A 22,847-nucleotide genomic window follows, 5' to 3' on the forward strand; every position below is an offset into this window, starting at 1 on the left:
TTAAGTGAAGCTAAGAGAGAGAGAGAGAGAGAGAGTTTAAAATGAATCTGATATAAGCATATATGTATTTTTATTAGTATTTGTCATACAAATGTATAATGGTGTAATAAATGGTGTATATAACAAATTATAACAGAATTACAAATTTCAAAAATGACATGCAAGAATTAAGAAAAAATTGTTAGAATTCCACACTTATTATCAAAACAGTCACCTCACTCTTCCACTCTGACTATAGATATATCTATATATCTATGTGTATATATATATACATATAGATATATCTATATATCTATGTGTATATATATATACATATACATATACACATACATATATAGGTATATTTTATATATTTAGGACTTGGAAAGTGCGGAACGAATAAGAGCATGTAATTTGTTAAGCCCTGGTACATTGCATTCTTTGTAGCTTCGTATATCTCGCTCGCACCTTCTTATCCAAGCCTTTACATTCGGATATAGATCCATATCCATCAGGACCTAGAGAAAACATTCGGAGAGATGTCATCTGATTCTTGAAACATTGTGATATTCATTTTAATAAAAGTTAAACAACTTACAGTAATACTGCTGGCCATAGTTACGCAACAAATATCCGCGACAGTGTAAGAGATGTGGCCGACCAACCATGTCTTGTATTGCAGAATCTTATCCAAGAGCGAGAATACTTCTTTACATGCGGCTATCTTTTCTTCGGAGATAGTAGACTCTTGTCCCAACATTAGCGGTAGCTATGACAGTGAAAAGTTACAAATAACACAAAAAGGAAAAATATATAAAGTGTAGAAAATGTAAGTTTGAATGAACGAGGATATAATAAAATTGTAAATATTCCGAATTAATGATGTGGATATCATTAGCCTGTGAAATTATCTGTCACTGCAGGAGGTTTGCGTCATGAGCAACTGCGTTATAGTCTGCACAACACCAAACTTCCGGACACACATTTATTTCCAAGGGTCAAAGTTAATTCGTATAACTTCTAAGTCTATGTACAACGTACGTGTTCTACTATAATCAACCGTATCGTATGCTTACAACATCAACGCTATGGGTTAGATTTAGGTTTTTAGTGTGGACTCTCAGTTTCTAGAAAGAATCTGTATATTTTCCTAAATTTATTCTCATATGTTGCTTTCACTTTAGCTTATTAATCGCCTGGATTCCTAACTAGAAATCTCATATAGTGATCGTTCGAAAATTTGCTTGAATTCGAGAAAAACATAAAAAAAATCATTATTGATATACATGACTCTCGTGATTCTCTCAAATATATATCAATGATTCTCTTAAAACATTAAAAGTTTTTTTTACTCGCTCGGAACCGAAACAAGATTGAGTCGTAAAAAAATTCGGTCATAGCAGAATTAATATAATCCTCTTTTTTCAATTTCTTGCCGAACAGAGTCTTTCGTCTTTTTCTCCAATTCGCATAAACTTAACCAAAAACGCGCTTCTTTCTCCTGTTCGAAAAGCTTAAAACTTGCTGTAACATTAATTCGGCCCTGCTACTAGTTAAAAGTGTATATGTATAAAAGTACACGTCCGGAAACGAGTCGCTCGTAGTTGGCCCATCACGGACAAAAATGTGCAGTTAGCCGACTTTATTAGGCACCGTAAAAGGTACATAGGATGCTCAAGAACTTCCTGCCGGTATCACATAATGCTCCTGCGCGTACATACGCGCGGAAAAGCGAATCGCATTAACCTCCTTTCGCGCGACTTAATCGGCCGTTCCGATGGCCGCCTTTGTCTACTGCAGCACCATCGATAGGAGTGCACGAACCAACCTATGTAAATGCGCAACGCAAGCGTTTCCTTCCTGTTTGTTTGAAAATCTGTAGCGATGAAATTCTTTTATCTTACTATACGAGTCGTGGTGAAAGTGAATCTGGAAAACTGGCTCTTGGATGCTTGACTATACAAGTATTAGCAATCACCATTGTTTTATACGTACAACGGATTTCCCAACAATGGGAAAAACGTAAGCCGATGACACAATTGGATAAGATGACAATAAGATGTGAAAAATCTGACATACACCAAATAAACTTCACCACTCTCCTTGGTATATACACGATGTAATCACTCACCACGATGCTTTTCACAGCAGGGAACATTGTCCCCGCTTCGAACATGAGATACTGATTAATCTGAGCTCGTACCGACAGCTCTTTCGGGTACAGAGAATTTATACCCGATGTAAAATCATCAATCAAAAAACAGGCGATAGCGTGACTGAAAAGAAATTGATGCTAATTATTAAATGAATACATCAAGAATTCAAGGTAGAAGATATAAAAATGTTTCACCTATCCGTAAGAATATATCCGCGCTCTTCGTACACCGGAATCGTGTGCATAGGATTCATCTGGTAAAAACAGTTAGAAATAAGTAAAAATTTGAATTCCATTTTAACGCGTTTCGTTCATTGGGAAGAGTTGAATTTTTTACTTTTAAAAATTCCTCTGTTAGATGTTCCTGCTTATCTAGGTTAATCTCGCGAATCGTAAAATACAGGTCAAGTTCCTTAGCCACCATTAGAACGGTACGACACTGTGGAACAATGTCATGTACGTATAGGTTGATATCCAGATTCTCCTGCAAAAATGATTCATCTTTTACACATCCTGATACATCGGTATACTTTCAAGAGAAAATAATATCTTTACATCGATTTTACATAAAGTAATGCTCGTGTAACGTAATGTAATTTTAAATATGTGTAAGGAGAGGGCTAAATGGTTATGTTAAAAAACGATTCACCTCAAATTTCGAAAGTTTCCTTCGCAAAGGCATGTTGACCGAAGTGACCGAAAATGTAGACCTCTTGATGTTTTCTCAGCGACTGGCTAAAACAGATAATCGATGATTCGATATCGGGGAATATTTTGATCATCGGCGCTCGGTTCGCCGCGACACCGATGCCTGACACGAGTTCTCGAGAGAGGTTTCCGCGCCCTATCGCCCATATACGATATATGTAAATAACGGGAACCAGGTATCTGTGTGTAATCTATTAAGTGTTGGTCCGATTTCTGTAACGTAACGTAATACGTACGTATCTGGTATATATGTGCCTCTTCCCTCACCTCCTGCTATCCTTCTTTTTCACGTATTGTTACATATACACTATAGAATAAAAATCACCTAACCACAGCAATAATAATCACGATTCTATTCGTTTCATCGATTTCTACACTATACAAGTACACGTTAACAGCCTTCACTGCGGTTCCGATTTTTACCTCCTACGTTGCTATGTGCTAACAAATAACTTTTTCTAATTTTTCTAAACTTTTTTACAATTTCAAATTTCCTTTAATATCTTCGTCCTTCTGCATTACAGTCGCGCAAAATGTTATTCAAATAATCATCTTTACCCGTTCAAAACCATGGCAAGGAAATAAATAAGTGAAAGTCACTGCCGCGAACGAGCATTAATTCTCGAGAGATTGATAATTCCATCCGTTAATTAGGCTGCGGATTTCTATACAATTTCATATCTCTACGCAGGAAACTAAAGAAATGGTACATACGTATTAATTTATCTAGATAGTACAAAATAGAATCTACGTACTAAGAATTATGACGAATACTCCACTCGCTGTATCTCTAAATTGATCGTAAATGCATATATGATGTTGTATGGATATATGCTGCGATTCATAAAACAAGAAACATTATCTATTCTGTTCTAATTAGAAAAATATACACATATTCAAGTTTGATGTTCTCTTTATCCGTAACTAATTATAAATTAGATACTAATTGTCAACGAAAGTTGAGTTATATTATTTCCATATTACGTCATGTGATATACGGTTAAAATTAACCGAGTACCAAAATGAATTTGAAAAGTTTCTTTATTTTCTTTCCAATCTTTTCACTTTTATTCGACAAGAGTTCCATGTTTCACACGAAAGTTTTAGAAAATTGAGTTAGGACATTTGACGAAATAAAATAAAAGCACGTATGTATGTATTTATTTACCAGATCAGACCGCTGCCCTTTGCAGTCTCCATGGCAAAACAAAAATAACGCAAATGACTTTTTCTTCTTGAAATTAAATAAAAGCATCGTATTTAAATATTCATACTACGTATATTTAATATTCACACATTACATTATATTATATAAATATAAATAAATATGTATATATAATATATGAATATTAAATATAAATATATTGTTGTCTTTTCTATATTCAGTGGTAGGATCATAATAGCTATTATTTTATTCCTTGGATAAATCTATCACACCATTCTGAGCCAAAAAAATCTTTTTTGCACATTCTTACATGGACTAGGGATAAAAAAAACAAAAGAACATCTTAAACTTATCGATTAAATCTATCGATTGTAATTAGAACTATCTTCTAGTTACTATTTCTTGTAACTAACGCATCTGCATATGGATGCAAATTCCAATGATTCCCTTTTAGAAAATCTCACGAATATAATGATGGCGGATGTCTATATGTTTTGTGCGACCGTGGAACACTGGATTTTGGACTAACTTAGCTGCATTCTGGTTGTCACAATGTATTTCGGTTGCTCTTTCTTCAGCCATCATATCAAACTTGCTTAGAAATCGTCGCAAGTATACGGCTTCTCTAGTGGCTTCTGTTAGCGCCATGTATTCGGCTTCGGTGCTGGAAATTGCCACACCTTTTTGCTTTCTAGATTCCCATGATATAGCACTATTCGATAGTTTGAATATGAAGCCAATTCTGGATTTTCTATCATCAATATCACCTTCCCAGTCGGAGTCGACGTATCCTGTTAGATCATCACCAATATTCCTCTTTGGCCTCCTCATTTTGATAAAATTGCAGGCCCAAACAAAAATTCAATTTTTCAAGATCTCTTATTTCTAACTTTTTCATTAAGTTCTCTCTTAAGTAAGTAAACAACTTATGGTCGTTAGTGGCTATTATTAGGTCATCCGCATAAACTGCCAGTATGAGGATTTTATCTCCATCTCTTATTGAATAAACACAAGGATCTTCTTCAATTTGTTTAAGATTAAGTTCTTTCAAGTAACCATTTAATTTATCAAACCATTGTTTGCCGGATTGCTTCAATCCATATAAAGATTTCTTTAGATGGTATTCATAATTTTCCTTGCCTGGTACTTCAAAATATTTGGCTTGATGCATGTAAATATCTTCATTCAAATCACCAGAAGTATATGCCATGGTTATATCCAATTGATATAAATCCAATTTTAATCTAGCAGCTAAGGCCATTATAACTCGAATGGAAGTTAATTGTGCCACAGGAGCGAAGGTTTCATTGTATTCAATACCTGGTTTTTGAGCAAAACCTCTTGCTACTAATGTAGCTTTTCTGCGTTCAACTTTTCCATTTTCATTGTATTTGGTCTTTAAAACCCATTTTGATCCAATTGGAGATCTATTCACTGGACATTTTACTAATTTCCAAACGTTATTTTTGATCAAGCCATCATATTCCTTTTACATGGCTTCTTTCCATTTTTCTGCATGAGGTCCAGATAATAATTCATCTGTTGACTCAGTCGAATTATCAATGACTAATTGTACCGTTTCTTGATCAATTGGGACAGTTTTATAAATTTTCCTTGGTCTACCAACATTTCTTGTTCGCATTGTTTGGCCTTCCTCGCCTCCCTCTTGACCACAAATCTATCTTACACACAATTTTCATTTTGATTCATGTTTTCACCATCATCATGTTCTCCCTCATGAATCTCTTCTGAGATTTCTTTGTCAAATTCTTGATTTATCAGTTCATATTTAAATTGTTCAAGTTCATTTTCAGTTTCATCATTGTGGTACTCAATATTTCTTAAGCAAGAACATCTCTACTTATTATGACTTTTCTTTTACTTGGATCCCATAATCGAAACGCTTTTGAATCATTGGAATATCCAATAAAAATACACTTTGTTGATTTCGCTTCAAATTTACTTTTACCGGGCCGCTTATCTAATGCATAAGCTTTGATACCAAAAATTTTAATATGATTCACATTTCCTTTTGTGCCAAATTTCATATGGTGTTTTACCATGAACTATTGGCACCTATTCCTAATATATGACTAACTTTGACTTGATCGACATACATAAATTTCCAAAATGCCTTTTTAACTTCACCTTTTGTCTTAAGGATATACACATATACAAACCTTGATATGTCATCAATAAAGGTGGCAAAATACTTTGCTCTACCCAAAGATGTTTGTCTTATAGGGCCACATACGTCAGAATGTATCAGTTCTAATATTTCCAACATTTTTAATTCGGATCTCTTTGGCATTGGGGTTGCTGCCTGTTTGCCTTTCAAACATATTTCGCAAGTATTCATTTTACTCAATCTTACGTTAGGTAGACCATATACATATCAGAATCAGAAGCCTCTTGAGTTTTGGGTAAAAAATGGATCCTTACAGAAACAAAATTGAAAGCATTCCTTAGTATATTGTACGGGGAACATACAAAGCAAAAAATTTGGAACTTTCATGTTTGTGGAATACAAAATGGGCATCAAGCTTTTTTTCCAGCACAATGAGTCGGAATGAAATGAGTTGAAATATTGACATTTATTCGATTTGACAAAAAAGATGATAGAAGTCAATGTTTGAAAAATGACAAATTTGCACTAATATCATCCTTATGGGATAAGTCTATTGAAAACAGCCAGAATTGCTATAAACCTGGTGCAAACATTACAATAGACGAGCTACTTTTCCCAACCAAAGCCAGATGCAAGTTTACGCAATATTTACCGAATAAACCCGAAAAATCCGGAATTAAATTTTGGCTGGCATCTGATGTTCAAATAAAGTATGTTGTAAATGGATTTCCTTATTTAGGAAAAAGCGAAAAGGACCTACTTGAAACGGCCTAATTTTATAATAAAACAAAATTTGGGGTAGATATAGCAGACCAAATAGCAAAAAGATATAGCGTAAAATCGGGATCAAGAAGATGGCCACTTCAAGTATTTTTTAATATTTTAGATTTAGCTGGCATAATTTCCTGGATTTTATATAAGAAAAGCACAGGTGAGCAGATATCCAGAAAAGATTTTATGTTTCAATTAGTAGATGAACTTGCCGCTGACAATGAAAAATCACGGATAGAACATAGAGCATCTGAGATCCGAAGTACGTCAAAGAACTCACCTTATTCTCGCAAATGGTGTCAGATACGGTACTGTAATAATAATAAGTCCACCACCATTTGCAATCTTTATAAAAAATATGTTTGCTAAAAATGCACATAGAAGAAAGTTTACGTTTGTAAGAAATGTGATGAATGATAAATTTTGTACCTAATAATTTAAATTATATTTGTATTTTATTTATTCTATTACGCTTATTACGCTTATTATTATATTCTTATATTATACTTCTTATATTTACCAACGGAAATTTATTTTAACATTCTTGTTACCAAAGGTTTTGGTACCGAATATTCTTCATTATTGTACTTATTGTTATTATTAAAGTTGTTATTATATAGTTTTTATGATCTCAGAACATGGAGTTCCTTTTGTAAGATAAAAATAGATAAATAAATATAAAAATATTGTATTATTATATATTTTTTAAAGGCCGGTCATTTCGACCGACTTTGGTAGATATAGCTACGTTTCAAATGGCGGCAGTTCTTAATTTTCTTTATTTAGCTTTTGAATACTTAAACTCGCCCCGCCCGACATTTTTATGTTCTTTTGATAACTGTATTATCACGTAAGCAATTATTATATATTCGATAAACCGCCCTTATGATATTCAACACGGAATCGTCGATCGCGCACTTTTTTTTTTGTTTTTAGGTTATCTTCTGCGCTCCTCAATATTATTACTATTAATAATATTTTCAATAAAAATAATAACTAATTATTGAACCTGGGCCCATAAGCTGTTGTCTTTTATATATTCAGAGGTAAGATCACAATAGCTATTATTTTATACCTTAGATAAAACTATCACACCGTTCTGAGCAAGAAAGACCTTTTTTGCGCATTCTTACATGGATTAGGGATAAAAAACAAAAGAACATCTTGAACCTATCAATTGTAACCAGAACTATCTTCTAATTACTATTTCTTGTAACTAACGCATCTGCATATGGATGGCGAGCACGAACTTACGTTGTCATTTTCAACATATATTTAATTATAATATTTAAGAAAACGTATTTCTAATAAGCGAACCTATCAACTTAACAGCGTTATATAGTCGTTATAATAGATAATTCGATATTATCACGTGATGACTTAGTAACGATACTTACCGAAGAGATATATGAACAGCGTCACCAAGAGCTATAGACTGTCTGTAATAAATAATCATGCTACATGTATATATGGGTAACATAGTAACGTTCAACACTTCAAGTTACCTATCCTGTTTATCGGATTGTACTCCTTTCAGAAATAAATTACCAACTGTAAATATTAAAGAACGAGTTATGTATTTATCTTTGTACTCCCTTCAGAAGTAAACTACCAGCTGTAAATATTCAAGGACGAGTTATTTATTTATCTTCTATTATAATCGTACTACACGTATATATGAGTAACGTAGTGACGTTCAATACTTCAAGTTACCTATCCTGTTTATCGGATTGTACTCCTTTCAGAAGTAAATTACCAACTGTAAATATTCAAGGACGAGTTATTTATTTATCTTTTATTATAATTTAATTTGATCATCTTCGACGCACTTACATTATTTCGTTGATAGCAATTGTTACGTCTGGCGACACTCTACCTAGACCAGGCCACACACCGCGGGCAAGATGACAACCAGATGTCCGCACATCTTTACTGCGTACCCTCAATAGTCTTAAAGGGGTATTTTAGTCCACAAATTTGAAAAAATCGAAAATTTTTTTTCATATTTCCAAAGTTTAGACATTCAAGAATGTGCCCTTAAAAAGATTTTTCAAAATTTCAATTGTTTTATGAGTTACAGCCATTTTTGTGACGCGGCATCTGCTCCGGTCCGACCGGAACAGCAGACGGTAGACGCTGCCCGAGTACCTACGTATGAATACCCTTATAAAATCTTTATTGTATTTTATCCCTTTTTCATGTATTTTTAATTCAAGGCCATTTTTTTTTATTTGGTAGTTTATCAATTCTCCTTGAGAATTTTAAGTAACTTCATTTGGCCTGGTACAGTAACTTGGATTATAATAATTTATATTATATTTGATTCTAGTTGAATCTAATGTTTCAATCTAAAGGGTATTTTCTTTTTAGTCTGCGGGTCTGATCCATCGTGTCAAGTAATTGGGTGAATAATGGGTTGTGGTGGTTGTTGACTCTTGTGTTATATCTGCTTTTGAACTTGTATATTTCTTATTTGACTGTGGGTATCTTGAGGTCGTGGTGGATTGTTTCGTTGGTGACATACCAAGGTGCATTTATTAAGGATCTTAGTGTTTTTGATTGGAATCGTTGAAGGATTTCTATGTTGGAATTACTTGCAGTCCCCCATAGTTGGATCCCATAGGTCCAAACAGGTTTTAATATGACTTTATATAGCAATATTTTGCTCTGTGTGCTTAAGTTGGAGTGGTGGCCAATGAACCAGTAGAATTTTTTGAGTTTAGCCTTGAGTTGCTTTGATTTGTGTATGATATGTTGTTTCCATGTCAATCTCCTGTCCAAAGTCATGCCCAGATATCTGACTGAGTCCTTATTAGGAATAGTAATGTTGTTAATGGTCACCTGAGGGCAGGTTTGTTTTTGCAGCATGAAGGTTACATGTATGGATTTATTTTCATTAATTTTGAAGCCCCATTTGTGGAACCTGGAGTTTCCTGGAGGCCTTCCATAGAGAGTAGTTGGAGTCAGCTGTGGGGGACAGGTTGGCAAGATATTTTTGGAAACAGACATTATTATAGTTTTTAATTATTTTGGTTAGGTTCCTAGTTGCATTGTTTAGCTTTTGTTTGTCGTCCGGTGTTCTATGGCTCTGCCATACTCTTCTAAGTCTGCGTTTTTCTGTAATTTTTTTTAATATGTGATGAGGGTATTCATGTTTATTGATAGTACTCTTGGTGGGTGTGGAAAAGTATATAGCGTTTATTATATTGGTGTTTAGGTATTCCGTGGCTGTTTCAATATTTTTATTAGTTTTTAGGGAAATTAAGGCTGATGTTGAGTGATTAAAGACTTCTCTAAAGAGCTGCCAGTTGGTAAGTTGGTTGTGAATAAAGCTGATTGTTTCTCGATTAGTTTTTCGAGTCTAGTGAAGTTGTCCGTGTTTTGTGAGCTGGGAACACTATTTTGAGAATGTTCACTATGGATTTTCGTTTGATTTCCTTGTACTGCCTGGGCATAGGAGATTGAGGGCGTGGAGAATTTTTGAGGACTGAATATAGGTTGGTTGCCTCCTTGGCTCTGTGTTTAGGATACTTATTATTGTGCAAGGTCTTGTAGGCTGAGCAACCTTTGTAGTTCGCAGGATGCTCTCCTTGACAGAGGATGCACTTCGCCGAGGTTTCAGGAGATTTAGTGCATTGGTCAGTGGGATGACTACCTGCACATTTAACGCAGCGGAAGTTATGATTGCAGTATTTCTGTGCGTGGCCGTACCTTTGGCACCTTTTACATTGCACTATCTCTTTTTCAACAAAAGGTGGTTCAAATTTTACTATTGAGTTCATTAGACGATTGATGTTATAAATTTCTTTATTGTTAGGCTTTTGTTTTATGTCAATAAAAAATAAGGATAGCGGGTTTTTCGAGATTCTATGCCTTATGTTACTAATGTTGATTACTTCGTGGCCGTGTTTTAAAAGTTCGAATTTCATTTCATCTAAGTTTGCTGAGTGGTGAATGTTGCGTAAAACCACTCGAAAAGGTCTTTTTTGTTGAGCTGTATGTGTGGAAGTTTTGCATTCACGGTCTTTAGTAGCTTTGTAAACCTTCTATATGAGTCTGGGTTCGTCGGCAGAATTTTGACTTTGTTGTTGTTTATTTTTAGTTTGTAGTCCTCTTTGCAGGTGTCTTTCTCAATGGACTTAATCATTGTTTGTATGTCGATGACATTATCAATGAAGATAAGCGGCGGGGGGGGGGAGAATTCTTTGTGTATGTTGATTAGTTGGTGTTTCGGCTATGTCCATGGTGTCGTCTGTGGATTCCAGTATTGAGAATCTATTGTAGGTGGTCACGTGGTTTGTTTGCGGTTTATTTTGACTATTGTTTGCGTTTATTTTATTTGTTTCCAGTTTTCGTTTTTTTATGTTTTTCGCGTCGTTTGAATGGAGGGCTACATTGTCCCTTTGCCATCGTCTCCATGAAAGAACTTCAGAGAATGAGCATTTTGAAGTAGAGGAAGGTTTGTTGTATGAAGCAGGAATCGCCGATTAAAAATATATAAGTATGCTGTACCATTCTATGAGTAAAATTGCCGGAAATTTGTCTCAAAACTTTACCGATTTGTTTGAAATTTGGTGTGAATGTTCTTTATACATTTCTCTATCGCCTGAAGCATGCTCAGATCAAAATTTTTAATTTTACCATTTTTTAAAAAATTCGGAATTGTTAAAAAAACATGCCAAAAAAACAATTTTTTTCAAACGGTCGCCATTTCGTGAAAAAATATTTTTTTGACTTTTCCAAGGTTCATTCTATAGCGGCATCTATATTAATTAAGAACCCGTTCGGCTTTTTTGTATCAGATGACTAGAAGGGTTAAAATCATGCACGCCAGGACACTCTTTTTTGGACCCCCCACTTTGCCAGCTGATAACTTTGTGAATTTTGAGTTTTTTTCGGTTAATTTTTTATATAATCTTAAAATATCAATAAACAAATGATAAGAAAATGGATAGTAAAAATATTTTTTGTTTCGTTTGTACAGAGCTTCAAAAACCGCCCAAAATTCATGCCTCTAGACTAGAATACCCCCTTAAGGACCTATCATAAATCTCAGGAATTTTCTAGCTAAGGTCCTTCAGACCGAACAAACATCTCTTTACTGTGTCGCGGAAACTTGAGGGTTGGATGATAAAATAAAATAACTGGGTCCTAACACAACTATCAATTTTGCTTTTATTAATCTTTATTATGAATTCAGTAATCACAATGGAATACACACTGAATTAACACACATAAATCACAATTCACTCCAACAACCTAGTTACACTGATACGTTAAGTACGCGATTGGTCTAAGGGTAGAAACCGGCAAAGATATGTTGACTATTCTAAGGATACGGAATAATGAAGTTTTATTGACGATACTGTGTCTGAGGAAAGCTAGGGGTGGGTGTGTCTAAGGACACGGGACCATCGAATTTGTTGATGACAATTTTGGTTAGGAAAGTGAGGGCAGTAGACACCGCTTCCCGATTGGATAATAAGAAGATTGGTGGACCAGGAAGGGTTTTAGCCGCCCTTGAGAGAAAGTTGCTAACAGAAGATACGTTACACACGAAGATACATTACACACAGACCAAGTTTACCGTGTCAATGGAAATCAAATGTACGTAATCGTTACATGCAATAGAGCTTATTTCAATAACGTTTTCTCAACTACGGTTCACTAACTTTCTCACGAGATACACGCTCGTAAATAGTTACTGTAGCTGATCATTCTCGGTCCACTAAAAGTATTGTACTGTTTGGTTAACTGATCAATTTAACAAGAGAACGTCCACACGATGAATTCTGTCTCAACATGAAACGAATAGAGAGATAATATGCGACAGTAACCTTGCCCGTTGACATTGTTAAGGTTCTAAATGTTGAAGATCACCGCTTTTAAGAAAACTCTACATCTGGTCTTTTTAGCTTTCTAAAGCATTGAAGCCATCGACAGCGTATAGACAAAAGACTGCGACGAAGGCAGGCCATAAACAGTCGAAAGGCGAGGTTGGCTTCGGGGTTTTTCAGTTATAGAGTAACACTGCTAGCGTGCGGATCTGGACCAGCTCATATTATTATTTCAATTTTTTGTACTTTTCACTTCCGTATTTCAAATATATTTTTCTACCTTATAATTTATCCACGCGTCTCTCTCATTATACATCTAATAACCTCAACACTAAAGTTAGTGAACAGACAAACATTCGTTTGATCATTTAGAGGATGAAACAGATCGTACACGGCAGAATTTCATTTAAACAAACTGATGAAAATGTTCGAAATATTTTGTAGGATATCTTTTATGAATATAGGTATACCCGTTATACATGCGATATGTCATCATTGTTTCGAGAGTCAATTATCACTTTTATATTGTTAAAGTTTGCGACAAGTTCGAAAATACGTGGCCGTGAAATTTTTCAATGATTCGCTAAGCTGGTGTATCTGATCACCATTTACTGGAACGAAATTTTAATCGAACTGCTTCGATTATATTAACTTGCGAGTAGCTACAAAAAATATTTGCATCCATTTTAAATATCTCAGTTATCTTTTGTGGTAGGAAAAAAGTATTAATAGAAAAGAATATTCGGTACGAAGGAGCAAATATGGTAATAGTCAAAAATATTTTCTGGAGCCCACTTTTTTTTCGAGATTTCAAGGTTATCAAAGTACCTTTAAATGATACTACATATTTTCATTATAACAGTCCTGTAACTGATAAGAAAACAAATCCAATGATACGTTATTCTTGGTATGGCACTGGATTACATATCGACAACAAATATAACCGAGCATAATTTCAAAAGCGTTACGGATTCGTAGCACAACATAATCTATTAAGTAAGGACAGGGTCAATGTTACGCAATGTTTCATTACTCTCCGCAATACGAAAACAATCGATGTTCTGACCGTTTATGATAACGCGTTGATAGATAGCGAAAGAAAAAGCAATTAATATATTACGAAACATTATCGATCCCATGAATTAAGAATATTCAAATACTCTGTAGAAATATGTGTAGAAATATCTGGTCGGAAAAATATCTTCGATTCCTATAATTTGCTAAACCCATTAAAAATAAAGAAATGTGAAAAAATTAATTTTATAAATTTGCTACTCAATCACACAATTTGCGAGATCTATCATCTCGATCATGCAATTATGCTGATTTAAAAAGTTCATTCTTGCGACACCTAGCATTCACATGTCAGACTATTAATTTCGGAGCAGGTAAACGAATGCCATTTTTGTTTCTAACAGTAGTACAGGTAGATTTTGCATTATCGATTAAGATATATACACGCATATCGTAGGATAACTTAAGATGAATTTCACAATTCATGAAATCGTTCATAATTCTAAATCATTTTAGTTATTATGCCATCTTATATAATTCAAATTATTATATAATATGATTGAAAATCACTTATCAATGATGAAACTTCTAATTTTTATATATTCGATATTTCGATGATCGACATTCTGTAATCGCGGAAATAAAAACACATGTGATAGATATCGATTAAAAAATTCTATTCCTCCTATTCATATATACATATATGATAACCCATAGAAAATAAAATTCTTTTGTCAATAATCAAACGAAGTAGTATTATAACATTCTTCGCAGATACTAGAATGTTTATAGATAGCTTCCTAATAGAGAAAGACAGACAAAGAAGCTTAATCAACAATCTTTCATCCATGTGCCGTCCAACTTGGAAATATAAGAGGGATAGTTTCGCAAGTCGGTGGTCATTCAGTTTGTTCAGTTGTGGCTCAACCACCTAGCTGACAACATGTATCCCTTTATGTTATTTGCAACTGAGTGGTGCTCGTTGAAACTTGACAAAATGTCATACTGAACTGAGAGCTTGCCTACAGTGAACTGTTAGCATTGCAATTCATCGTGACATTTATTTATTGTTCAACTTTTAATTGTTGTTTCAAAGTGACACATTATCTCCATATATAATTATAGTATAATTCGACAAACAGAATTTGAAGTACGCGTGATACTTTCGGTATAATAAAAGATGGCGTGTCCCTTATCAGGTGGTATTGCGTAAGTAATCTTTTAAAAATATTTTCTTGTTATATCGAAATCTATGTAATGTTTAGTAATTCTTGATTTAAATGATGAAATTGTACATTCCTCCGACAATAATCATTTTTCCGATTTAAAAATAAATAATCGTCAAAATTAATCGTTATGCGAAATGATATCTGACATTTTGAATCAAATAATTTCCGTTACATTTTGAATTGAATATGGAGTGCTTTAAATAACATATAAATTAATGAATTTAAATTTAACGATAAAATTGAATCATTTGTTTTTAGAGAAGATCATGAGACTGATCATCAAGAGACTGATCAGTTGGCCGAAGATTCGGGTATGCTTTATGGTGAATACCTTCGATTGGATAAAATCTTAACCGCACAAAGGTTACTAAGCGTCGAATACAACAAGGAAGTGCACGATGAGCATCTTTTTATCATCACTCATCAGGGTAATAATTTTTATCGTTGCAACATTCGTAACAGATTATGGACTATATTATGCAACAGAGGTTTGACTTTATCTATTTGTATCAAAAATCAATTTCTTGTTCCTCTATAGTAATATATGTAGCATGAATATATTACTCATGTCATTAAAAATCATTTCAGGTACTATACTGTCATTCTTACTTAAAATATCTTATCTAGCTTCTTTATCGTTGTTCAATATATTTTCATGATACTCGTCTTTTTTTAATAATGTTATAGATAATAAAAATTAGATACTTGCAATTGAATGAAGAAGGATAAAGATAGCAATTGAAGAAAAATGATGAAAGATCAGTTTTCTTCAATTTCGAAACGGTGTTTCAAATAATAATAATTGGTATATTCTTTTTAAGTAAAAAGGGCAATACACGAAATTTAATTTGATAAAAAGAATGACTACCAAAGGAATTATATTTTTCTTCTGTTAATCCATAGCGTATGAACTCTGGTTCAAACAAATTATCTACGAATTGGATTCGGTCAGAGTACTTTTCAACTCCGAACCAGGCAACTATAATTTCAATGGTACCTCTAACAATCTCACTGCTCTCCAGAAGACTCGAATTTCCCAAGTTCTGAACGAATCAAGAACGCTGGAAATCTTGAAGAGATTAAACCGCATCGTTCTCATATTAAAAGTAAGCAAAATCGGAAGTCCTTGAGATAATCCTAAGTCATGGATGTTACGATGAACGATAAAAGATTGTTTAAATAAAGAGGAAAATAACGGTAAATAGGTTTCCCGCGCAACGCGCACATCATCGGGTAATCCTATACTCTAGGAAAAGAAGGCCAGTAGCCATATGTTGACAATGACAGTGATGGAAGGAATGTGAACGACCCTTAATCGGAAGCCAATTAGAGCATTGATACTTATGACAAAGGGTGCTTCAACGTTACATCTAATCACATTCCGAACATTACCCTTCAAAATTGGCATACGTGCTACTTTACAAATCACAAGTAGAAGATACTACAAAAAATATTGAAAACTTTCAAGACACGATAATACGCAGATGGCAACATGCATCTGCAGAAACAGACGTATCGTTCCATTCTCACGTGATATTTGCATTTTCAATTAATCAAATAACGAAAACTTTTATATTTATCAAGTAAATTCAAATAATCAAGGAAAAATTGGAAAATCAAGTCCGACTTGCGCTAATAGGATTTGTTCTCTGTAAACTCATATTTCTTTCCTTTTTACAAGTCATCTGTTTTAAAAACAATGTTCTTTAAAATATTGTACGCTTTTCACGATTGTCGTATAATCAAAATCACATGAAAGTTTGCTAAGCGGATCAAGGTTCTTAGCAATGCGACACTTTTTCATTACTATCACTTTTCTCCTCCTCTTTCATGCCGGAATAAGAAAGACTGTGGGAACTGTAGAAATAACAGTGGGATCTAAGTAAGTTAATACCGCTGGACGATATGCGACACCCCGCACTGACACGCATAGATCAGTTAGGTAACAAGCGCATTGGCGCTCTTTCCATACCACAGAATACAGGTGTGGTTACCACGTTTTCTTTTCTTGTTCTATTGAAAAATTATGTAGCAGGGTTAAGTAAGTGGGATTTAATACGGGATACAATCGTGTCCTTTCAGAACTGCTATTCAAAATGATATTTCCACCAGAAACCATAACGAGACTAGTATTTGAGTTACGACCATATCCAATGTTATTGATTATTTATTTCTCTTTCATGTCTCTGTTTTTAAATTTGATTATTAGAATAGCTGTAAAAAAATGATCACTACCCATCTTAATGATTACTTCTTCCTCGTACGATAGGAGCGTAAACGCGGAAACCATATAAATGCAAGTACGGTTGCTTAGACGTAGACTCGGTAAGATCGATTGAACGTCTGTATACAAAGACAATAGATAGACCTTAAAGGTGTACATATATTCGATATTGAAAATGTCTAATATCCAAAAGATGACATTCTTCAATATTCATACGAATATGTATCTTCTAGTTGCTAGTGGACCAAGTAACAATTTTGGAAACCATGACGCCGCTGGATTTTATGGCATTTAGAGACTACCTATGCCCAGCTTCGGGTTTTCAATCGCTACAGTTTCGTTTATTGGAGAATAAGTTGGGCGTGAAACAGGAGCACAGAGTCAAGTATAATCAAAGTTACGCCAGAGCGTTCGGAAGGGATCCAAAAGCTATCGAAGCGATTAAACGTTCGGAAGATGAACCTAGTCTCAGTTGCCTTGTCCAGAAATGGTTAGCAAGGACACCGGGTCTAGAACCTCATGACTTTGATTTCTGGGGGAAATACAAAAAATCCGTCGAGGAACTCCTCGTCGAGCAGGAGCAACTTGCTCAAGTAATCATTTGCTTTACCTATGCAAATAACTTTATTTTGGAGAAGCGCTAATGCTCCTCATTGTTTTCATAGAAACATACGAAGGAACAAGTCAGAAATTATCATTTGGCAAATGTACGTTCTCGGAAAGCAGTATTCGAGACGATCTTCAACGAATCTCTTCATAATGCGCTCGTATCTCGAGGAGAGAGAAAATTCGTGTTCGGCGCTCTTCAAGGTGCGGTGATGATTACGTTATACCGCGACGAACCAAGGTTTAGTCAACCTCATCAAATTTTGACCGCATTAATGGATATCGATTCTCTAATTACTAAATGGAGGTGTAAGAAAAAGTATTTACTTGATCTAAGCATTTTATAAGTGGGTAAAATACTTGAATTTCTTTTTTGCCCGCCAGATAATCATGTTCTGATGGTTCAAAGAATGATTGGTTCTCAACAACTTGGAACAGGAGGATCTTCGGGGTATCAATATTTAAAATCTACTTTAAGGTTGGTATATTTATTTATATGTTTTTATGAAAAATATTCTAAATGGCGTGTTTCATTAATAATTTATATTTTTCGTTGATAGTGACCGGTACAAAGTATTTTTAGACTTATTTAATTTGTCCACATTTTTGATACCTCGCCATATGATTCCGCCGTTAACGAAACAAATGAAGACAAAATTATCCATTGACTGTAACGGATGGAATCCTGATGATAATCAAAACAATTCTGGATGTACAGTGGATGATACATAGAAAAATAAGTATGGCTCGATACCATGAATGTTAAGATACGTAAGTAGGATGGATAATGAAGTATCAAACGCATAAATATAGAAACAACGACATAAATCCCTATTTTATTTTATTTTACTTTAACATATATATTAGAATATTTGTAAAAAATATACAAATGGCCGCAATTGTATAACAAATATTGGAAATACAATCTTACGAATGTTATTGTTATTAATATTATAGTCGCTTTCTAACACATCTATACATCTTAGGATCGATATATAAAATACTTTCTTCAAACATCTCCATTTATATCATCACCTTAAAGAATATCTAATGACGAAACTTGATTCGCTATGCCTGTTAACAAAAAAAAAGATTCGATATAAAATTAATAAGTTTCCATTGTGTGTAAATACAAGATAAGAAGCCCATACCGCATAAATTATTGCCTATTCCTATGTACATATAACCTTTATCGCCGAATTTTGTTCCCCATGAATTTTTTATAATATAATGTGGTATGGCAGCTGATTTATCGTATCCTATTATCTGTACAGCGTGATTCAGATTATCAAAGGAACCGTCACAGTGATATTGTATTACACCACCTAAATAATTTTGCCAAGATAAAGCGTTTACTGCTGCCGCCACTGGTCCATGAGTGGCCACTGTTATCAACAGCTCATCTTCTGCATCTACGAAACTAAAGTCCGTTAAATCTTTAATCTTCTTAACGGCAAACGCTGCAGGCGAATATTATTCGTTATTGATTGTAGATAACAGCTATTTAGTTAACAAATAAATGAAAACTTTTTATCCAAATTTTAATTTAGCAAAATTTGATTAACTTTTCAAATAACTTTTCATTCAATTAGATTCGTAAGAAAAAGCTATGATCTTTTCTCAATAGTATCATCGCATACATGTCATACGAATAACACTAACCGGTTAGCTTATGTAAGAAAGACATTCATAGCTAATTATACATGTACAAAACAACACACATTTATGCCATAATACGTTACGTCTCATTTTTTTACCGATTGAAAATGTCTAATACTTAAATATAATCTTTCATTTGAAAATGTTAATGTCATGTAGCATATAATGCAATTTTCTTACTTATCACAATTAAAATCCCGTATTTTTACACCAGATGCCTTGTCTATCATTCTGCAACAACAATATCTTAAAATTAATTGTTGTCCGTGTTCCATATCCTTTAAATATATTTTTATTTATTTCAAAATACTTACTTCCCCAGTTTACACATACTCGTCTTTCCTACAAGCGGATAAGTTGATTCTTGAAATATTTGAACTTTAGACGCTAACAACCACGAGAGCAAGCTACATATGTCCCCACCCTCGCATCCAAAATTACTGTTTTTCGCACAGTCAATCATCTATCAAGGAAATCAGAAAAAAGATTTTTACCTTCATTTTTTACCACAATTAAAAACATATATTAAATATCCTACTTCTTGTACGCTCAGCTTATACAAAGTTCCATTTTTGATTGCATACATTGATTCAACCACTTCAACGGTACTGAAAGCCCAACAAGCACCACAAGATCCTTGACTTCGTACTGGCGTAATTACTCCTTTATCTCTCCAATCGAATCTTAAAGGTATACTAACCGATTTTTTCACCCGATTAGTAGATTGCAACAAATGATGTCGGCGATGATAAGATTCATTCACGTGCTTCTCTCCTAACGAATTATTTATTTATTCACATTAAATATCTATGCTGTATCATGACTTGTTTGTTCATTTCAATATAATGAAATCAATATCACAAAACTTTTAGTATGAACTTGTTTTAATTTGAATTTCGTATTTCAAGATTACTTTTAAAAAATCGTGTTACTTTCAAAAGATTTTATTGCTCACCCCGAGCTGGTAAGTCAGGTAAGAGAGTTAGCGACAGAAATTCATCTTCTGACATATCAGAAAATTCAGTGAGTCCATAATAAGCGCTTTCTTGTGATGGTCGAAGACCATTCATCTTTTCTATATGTCGCAACGACTTCTGTAATAGAAACATAATTAATTTTATGTGCAGTTTCAGTTTAGTTTGAAAAGATAATTTATTGTTTTCTTTATTTTGTCATACACGTTCGTTCTATTATGAGCACTGAGTAACTTTTAGTTTTATCAAATACGATAAAAACTTGTTGCTTGATAATAACTTCTGAATTTTATAATTGATTCTCAATTCTGTAAATATACTTAATATTACGTTATCAAACTGGTCCATCTACATGAATGTCATCATTTCGAAAATTTATAGACAATAAAATAGATAAAAATAAAACAGGGGTGATCCGTAAGGGCGCGGGAAATTTTCAAAACCTACACCCAGTAAAGAACGTGACATAGTCAATAATTACAATTATGCGAATTATTTTACCGATTATATAGTAGCTTCACAAACAGTAATCTCTTGTAGCTTACCCGAAATCGCCTAAACCGTTCCTCGTATTCCGTTGGATCGTTTCTATAAGATTTATTATAGCGCATGACATAATTCTGAAAAAGCTTAAGATCTCCATTGCTAGTATCAGGGCTCACCCTAATGGGTATCGCCAAAAAGCATAAACTCACTACCAACACAATAACTGCCACTGTCCTCCACTCCATATCGAGGGTACAACATAATTACGAAGCAAGGTACTTCACGACAAAGCAACAAAACCTATACACATGTATATCTTTATTGCATCACTCAATATAATGTACATACATAACGTTCATATAAAGGTGTATCACAATATGTATGTGTACGTTGATAGCACCAGGACCGTAAGAAGTAAATTTAATTAGTATCATAATGGTGGTCAATATCTTCATATTATTCGAATAAAGAAGAGTAACTGACAAATACAATATTTATACTTTTGCAATAGTTCTTTATATATCATGTTATTCCAAAGTGTCCTTTCTTTACATTTATGCTGTTACATTACTGTTTTACGTAAAATTGTACTCAACATATTTGTTTGTCCTTTTTTTACATACAAACAAGTAGCACGTTAGGGGCAAGGGTTATCCGGAGAAATTATCGCTTAACGACATGCATATTTGTTTTAAGATAATTATTCCAAAGAATGCATTTAGGTATTTCGCTGTATATTGTATGTAAAAATACGTTTGAAAGATCTAGTGTTTTCCCTAACTTTCTTCTAGGCTCATGAATCTACTAATAATATTAAACCATTTCGACTTTAAACTATTTCTCATATTGAAAAAAAATGTTAACATTTTTTGGGAAAAAGGGATACCCCCTGTCAATATTAATTTAACGCTCGCATGATATCGTGCACAACGCGCAAGCGTATTATTTCCGCTTCTAGTTGTGCCTTCTCCGTTCTCGACTCCTTTCGTGTGTCAGCGTCGAACATGGACAACCGTTCTATCTCGAAGAAAAGAAAGGTTTGTTACATTTTCATAAGTTATGTCTACTGATTTGTGAAGATATGAGGTCCGCTATGAATATTAAAGGTATATAAGAAATATTTTATCCAAAAGCAAACATAAGTGACGTATGAACTGAATACTTTCGCGGTGTTTTCATTCGATACACGTAACCTACACCTTATGTCTCAAACATTTTTAATATTCCATGGACATTGAAATAATTTATGTGCATTATCATATTAAACGAAATATATTAGTCAAAGGTCTACTTTACATTCGTTTAAATTATGTATATATCAATAGACGCTTACTTACGTGTTAATTTGCAATCTTTTAGAATCGTATATATTAAATGTAATTATTTATCCAATACCTCTGTTTCATAGTTTGTCGGAGACGGAGTCTTCAAAGCGGAATTAAACGAGTTTTTAACTCGTGAACTTTCGGAGGATGGGTATTCAGGGGTAGAGGTACGTGTTACTCCTCACCGTACAGAAATTATATTACTGGCAACGCATACGCAGAGCGTTCTCGGAGAAAAGGGTCGGAGAATCAGAGAATTAACATCTGTGGTTCAAAAGCGATTTAACTTCAAAGAAGCACAGAACATCGAGTTGTATGCTGAGATAGTTGCAACTCGAGGTCTTTGTGCTATAGCGCAAGCAGAATCTCTGCGTTTCAAGTTAATTGAAGGTTTAGCTGTACGAAGGTTAGTTTAAACATTTATATAATTTATGTAAACTTCTTGTACATAAATTATACTATTTCTATACAATTACAGAGCATGCTATGGAGTTCTGCGCTTTATTATGGAATCAGGCGCAAAGGGTTGCGAAGTGGTTGTTAGTGGCAAACTGCGTGGACAGAGAGCAAAGTCCATGAAATTCGTT

The 22,847-nt window shown here is 34.0% G+C and overlaps 4 protein-coding genes across 8 annotated transcripts in view; 2 read left to right on the forward strand and 2 right to left on the reverse strand.

Moving 5' to 3' along the window:
- LOC122575907 (tryptophan 2,3-dioxygenase) overlaps positions 1-19,355 on the forward strand; it is a 47,977-nt gene extending 28,622 nt beyond the window's left edge. The window contains exons 1-8 of one of the 2 annotated variants that reach the window (XM_043745402.1): positions 14,654-14,966; positions 15,245-15,414; positions 15,890-16,092; positions 17,444-17,803; positions 17,876-18,125; positions 18,201-18,294; positions 18,377-18,587; positions 19,091-19,355. In XM_043745402.1, coding sequence (XP_043601337.1) covers positions 14,938-14,966; positions 15,245-15,414; positions 15,890-16,092; positions 17,444-17,803; positions 17,876-18,125; positions 18,201-18,294; positions 18,377-18,548 — 1,278 coding nt within the window. In that variant the 5' untranslated portion in view covers positions 14,654-14,937 and the 3' untranslated portion in view covers positions 18,549-18,587; positions 19,091-19,355. Of the gene's footprint in view, positions 1-14,653; positions 14,967-15,244; positions 15,415-15,889; positions 16,093-17,443; positions 17,804-17,875; positions 18,126-18,200; positions 18,295-18,376; positions 18,742-19,090 lie in introns of those variants that run through there. The other variant, XM_043745410.1, reaches the window with a different exon arrangement.
- Positions 54-8,364, reverse strand: LOC122575949 (glutathione S-transferase 1-like). Of its 3 annotated transcripts, none has more exons than XM_043745502.1 (7): positions 8,304-8,364; positions 2,784-2,869; positions 2,472-2,618; positions 2,330-2,388; positions 2,111-2,255; positions 578-748; positions 54-497 (listed from the first exon to the last, which is right to left on the reverse strand). In XM_043745502.1, the coding sequence occupies exons 2-7, from the start codon at positions 2,814-2,816 to the stop codon at positions 354-356; spliced, it is 699 nt and encodes a 232-aa protein (XP_043601437.1). In that variant the 5' UTR covers positions 2,817-2,869; positions 8,304-8,364; the 3' UTR covers positions 54-353. The 3 variants fall into 3 exon arrangements, with proteins under 3 accessions (XP_043601437.1, XP_043601445.1, XP_043601456.1); XM_043745510.1 differs by lacking the exon at positions 8,304-8,364 and adding an exon at positions 7,982-8,124; XM_043745521.1 differs by lacking the exon at positions 8,304-8,364 and adding an exon at positions 4,537-4,674.
- On the reverse strand, positions 18,651-21,668 carry LOC122575924 (cathepsin O-like). Of its 2 annotated transcripts, none has more exons than XM_043745453.1 (7): positions 20,995-21,668; positions 20,431-20,569; positions 20,014-20,249; positions 19,790-19,938; positions 19,656-19,706; positions 18,968-19,236; positions 18,651-18,890 (listed from the first exon to the last, which is right to left on the reverse strand). In XM_043745453.1, the coding sequence occupies exons 1-7, from the start codon at positions 21,178-21,180 to the stop codon at positions 18,853-18,855; spliced, it is 1,068 nt and encodes a 355-aa protein (XP_043601388.1). In that variant the 5' UTR covers positions 21,181-21,668; the 3' UTR covers positions 18,651-18,852. The 2 variants fall into 2 exon arrangements, with proteins under 2 accessions (XP_043601388.1, XP_043601379.1); XM_043745444.1 differs by having other exon boundaries at positions 19,656-19,721.
- A 146-nt stretch (positions 21,669-21,814) lies between these two features.
- LOC122575933 (40S ribosomal protein S3) overlaps positions 21,815-22,847 on the forward strand; it is a 4,931-nt gene continuing 3,898 nt past the window's right edge. Inside the window, exons 1-3 of the mRNA XM_043745475.1 lie at positions 21,815-21,972; positions 22,344-22,666; positions 22,739-22,840. Of these exons, the coding sequence (XP_043601410.1) occupies positions 21,850-21,972; positions 22,344-22,666; positions 22,739-22,840 (548 nt within the window). The 5' untranslated portion in view covers positions 21,815-21,849. The remainder of the gene's footprint in view (positions 21,973-22,343; positions 22,667-22,738; positions 22,841-22,847) is intronic.

Source organism: Bombus pyrosoma, linkage group LG2, assembly GCF_014825855.1.
Source record: "Bombus pyrosoma isolate SC7728 linkage group LG2, ASM1482585v1, whole genome shotgun sequence".
Taxonomy (NCBI): Eukaryota; Metazoa; Arthropoda; class Insecta; order Hymenoptera; family Apidae; genus Bombus; species Bombus pyrosoma.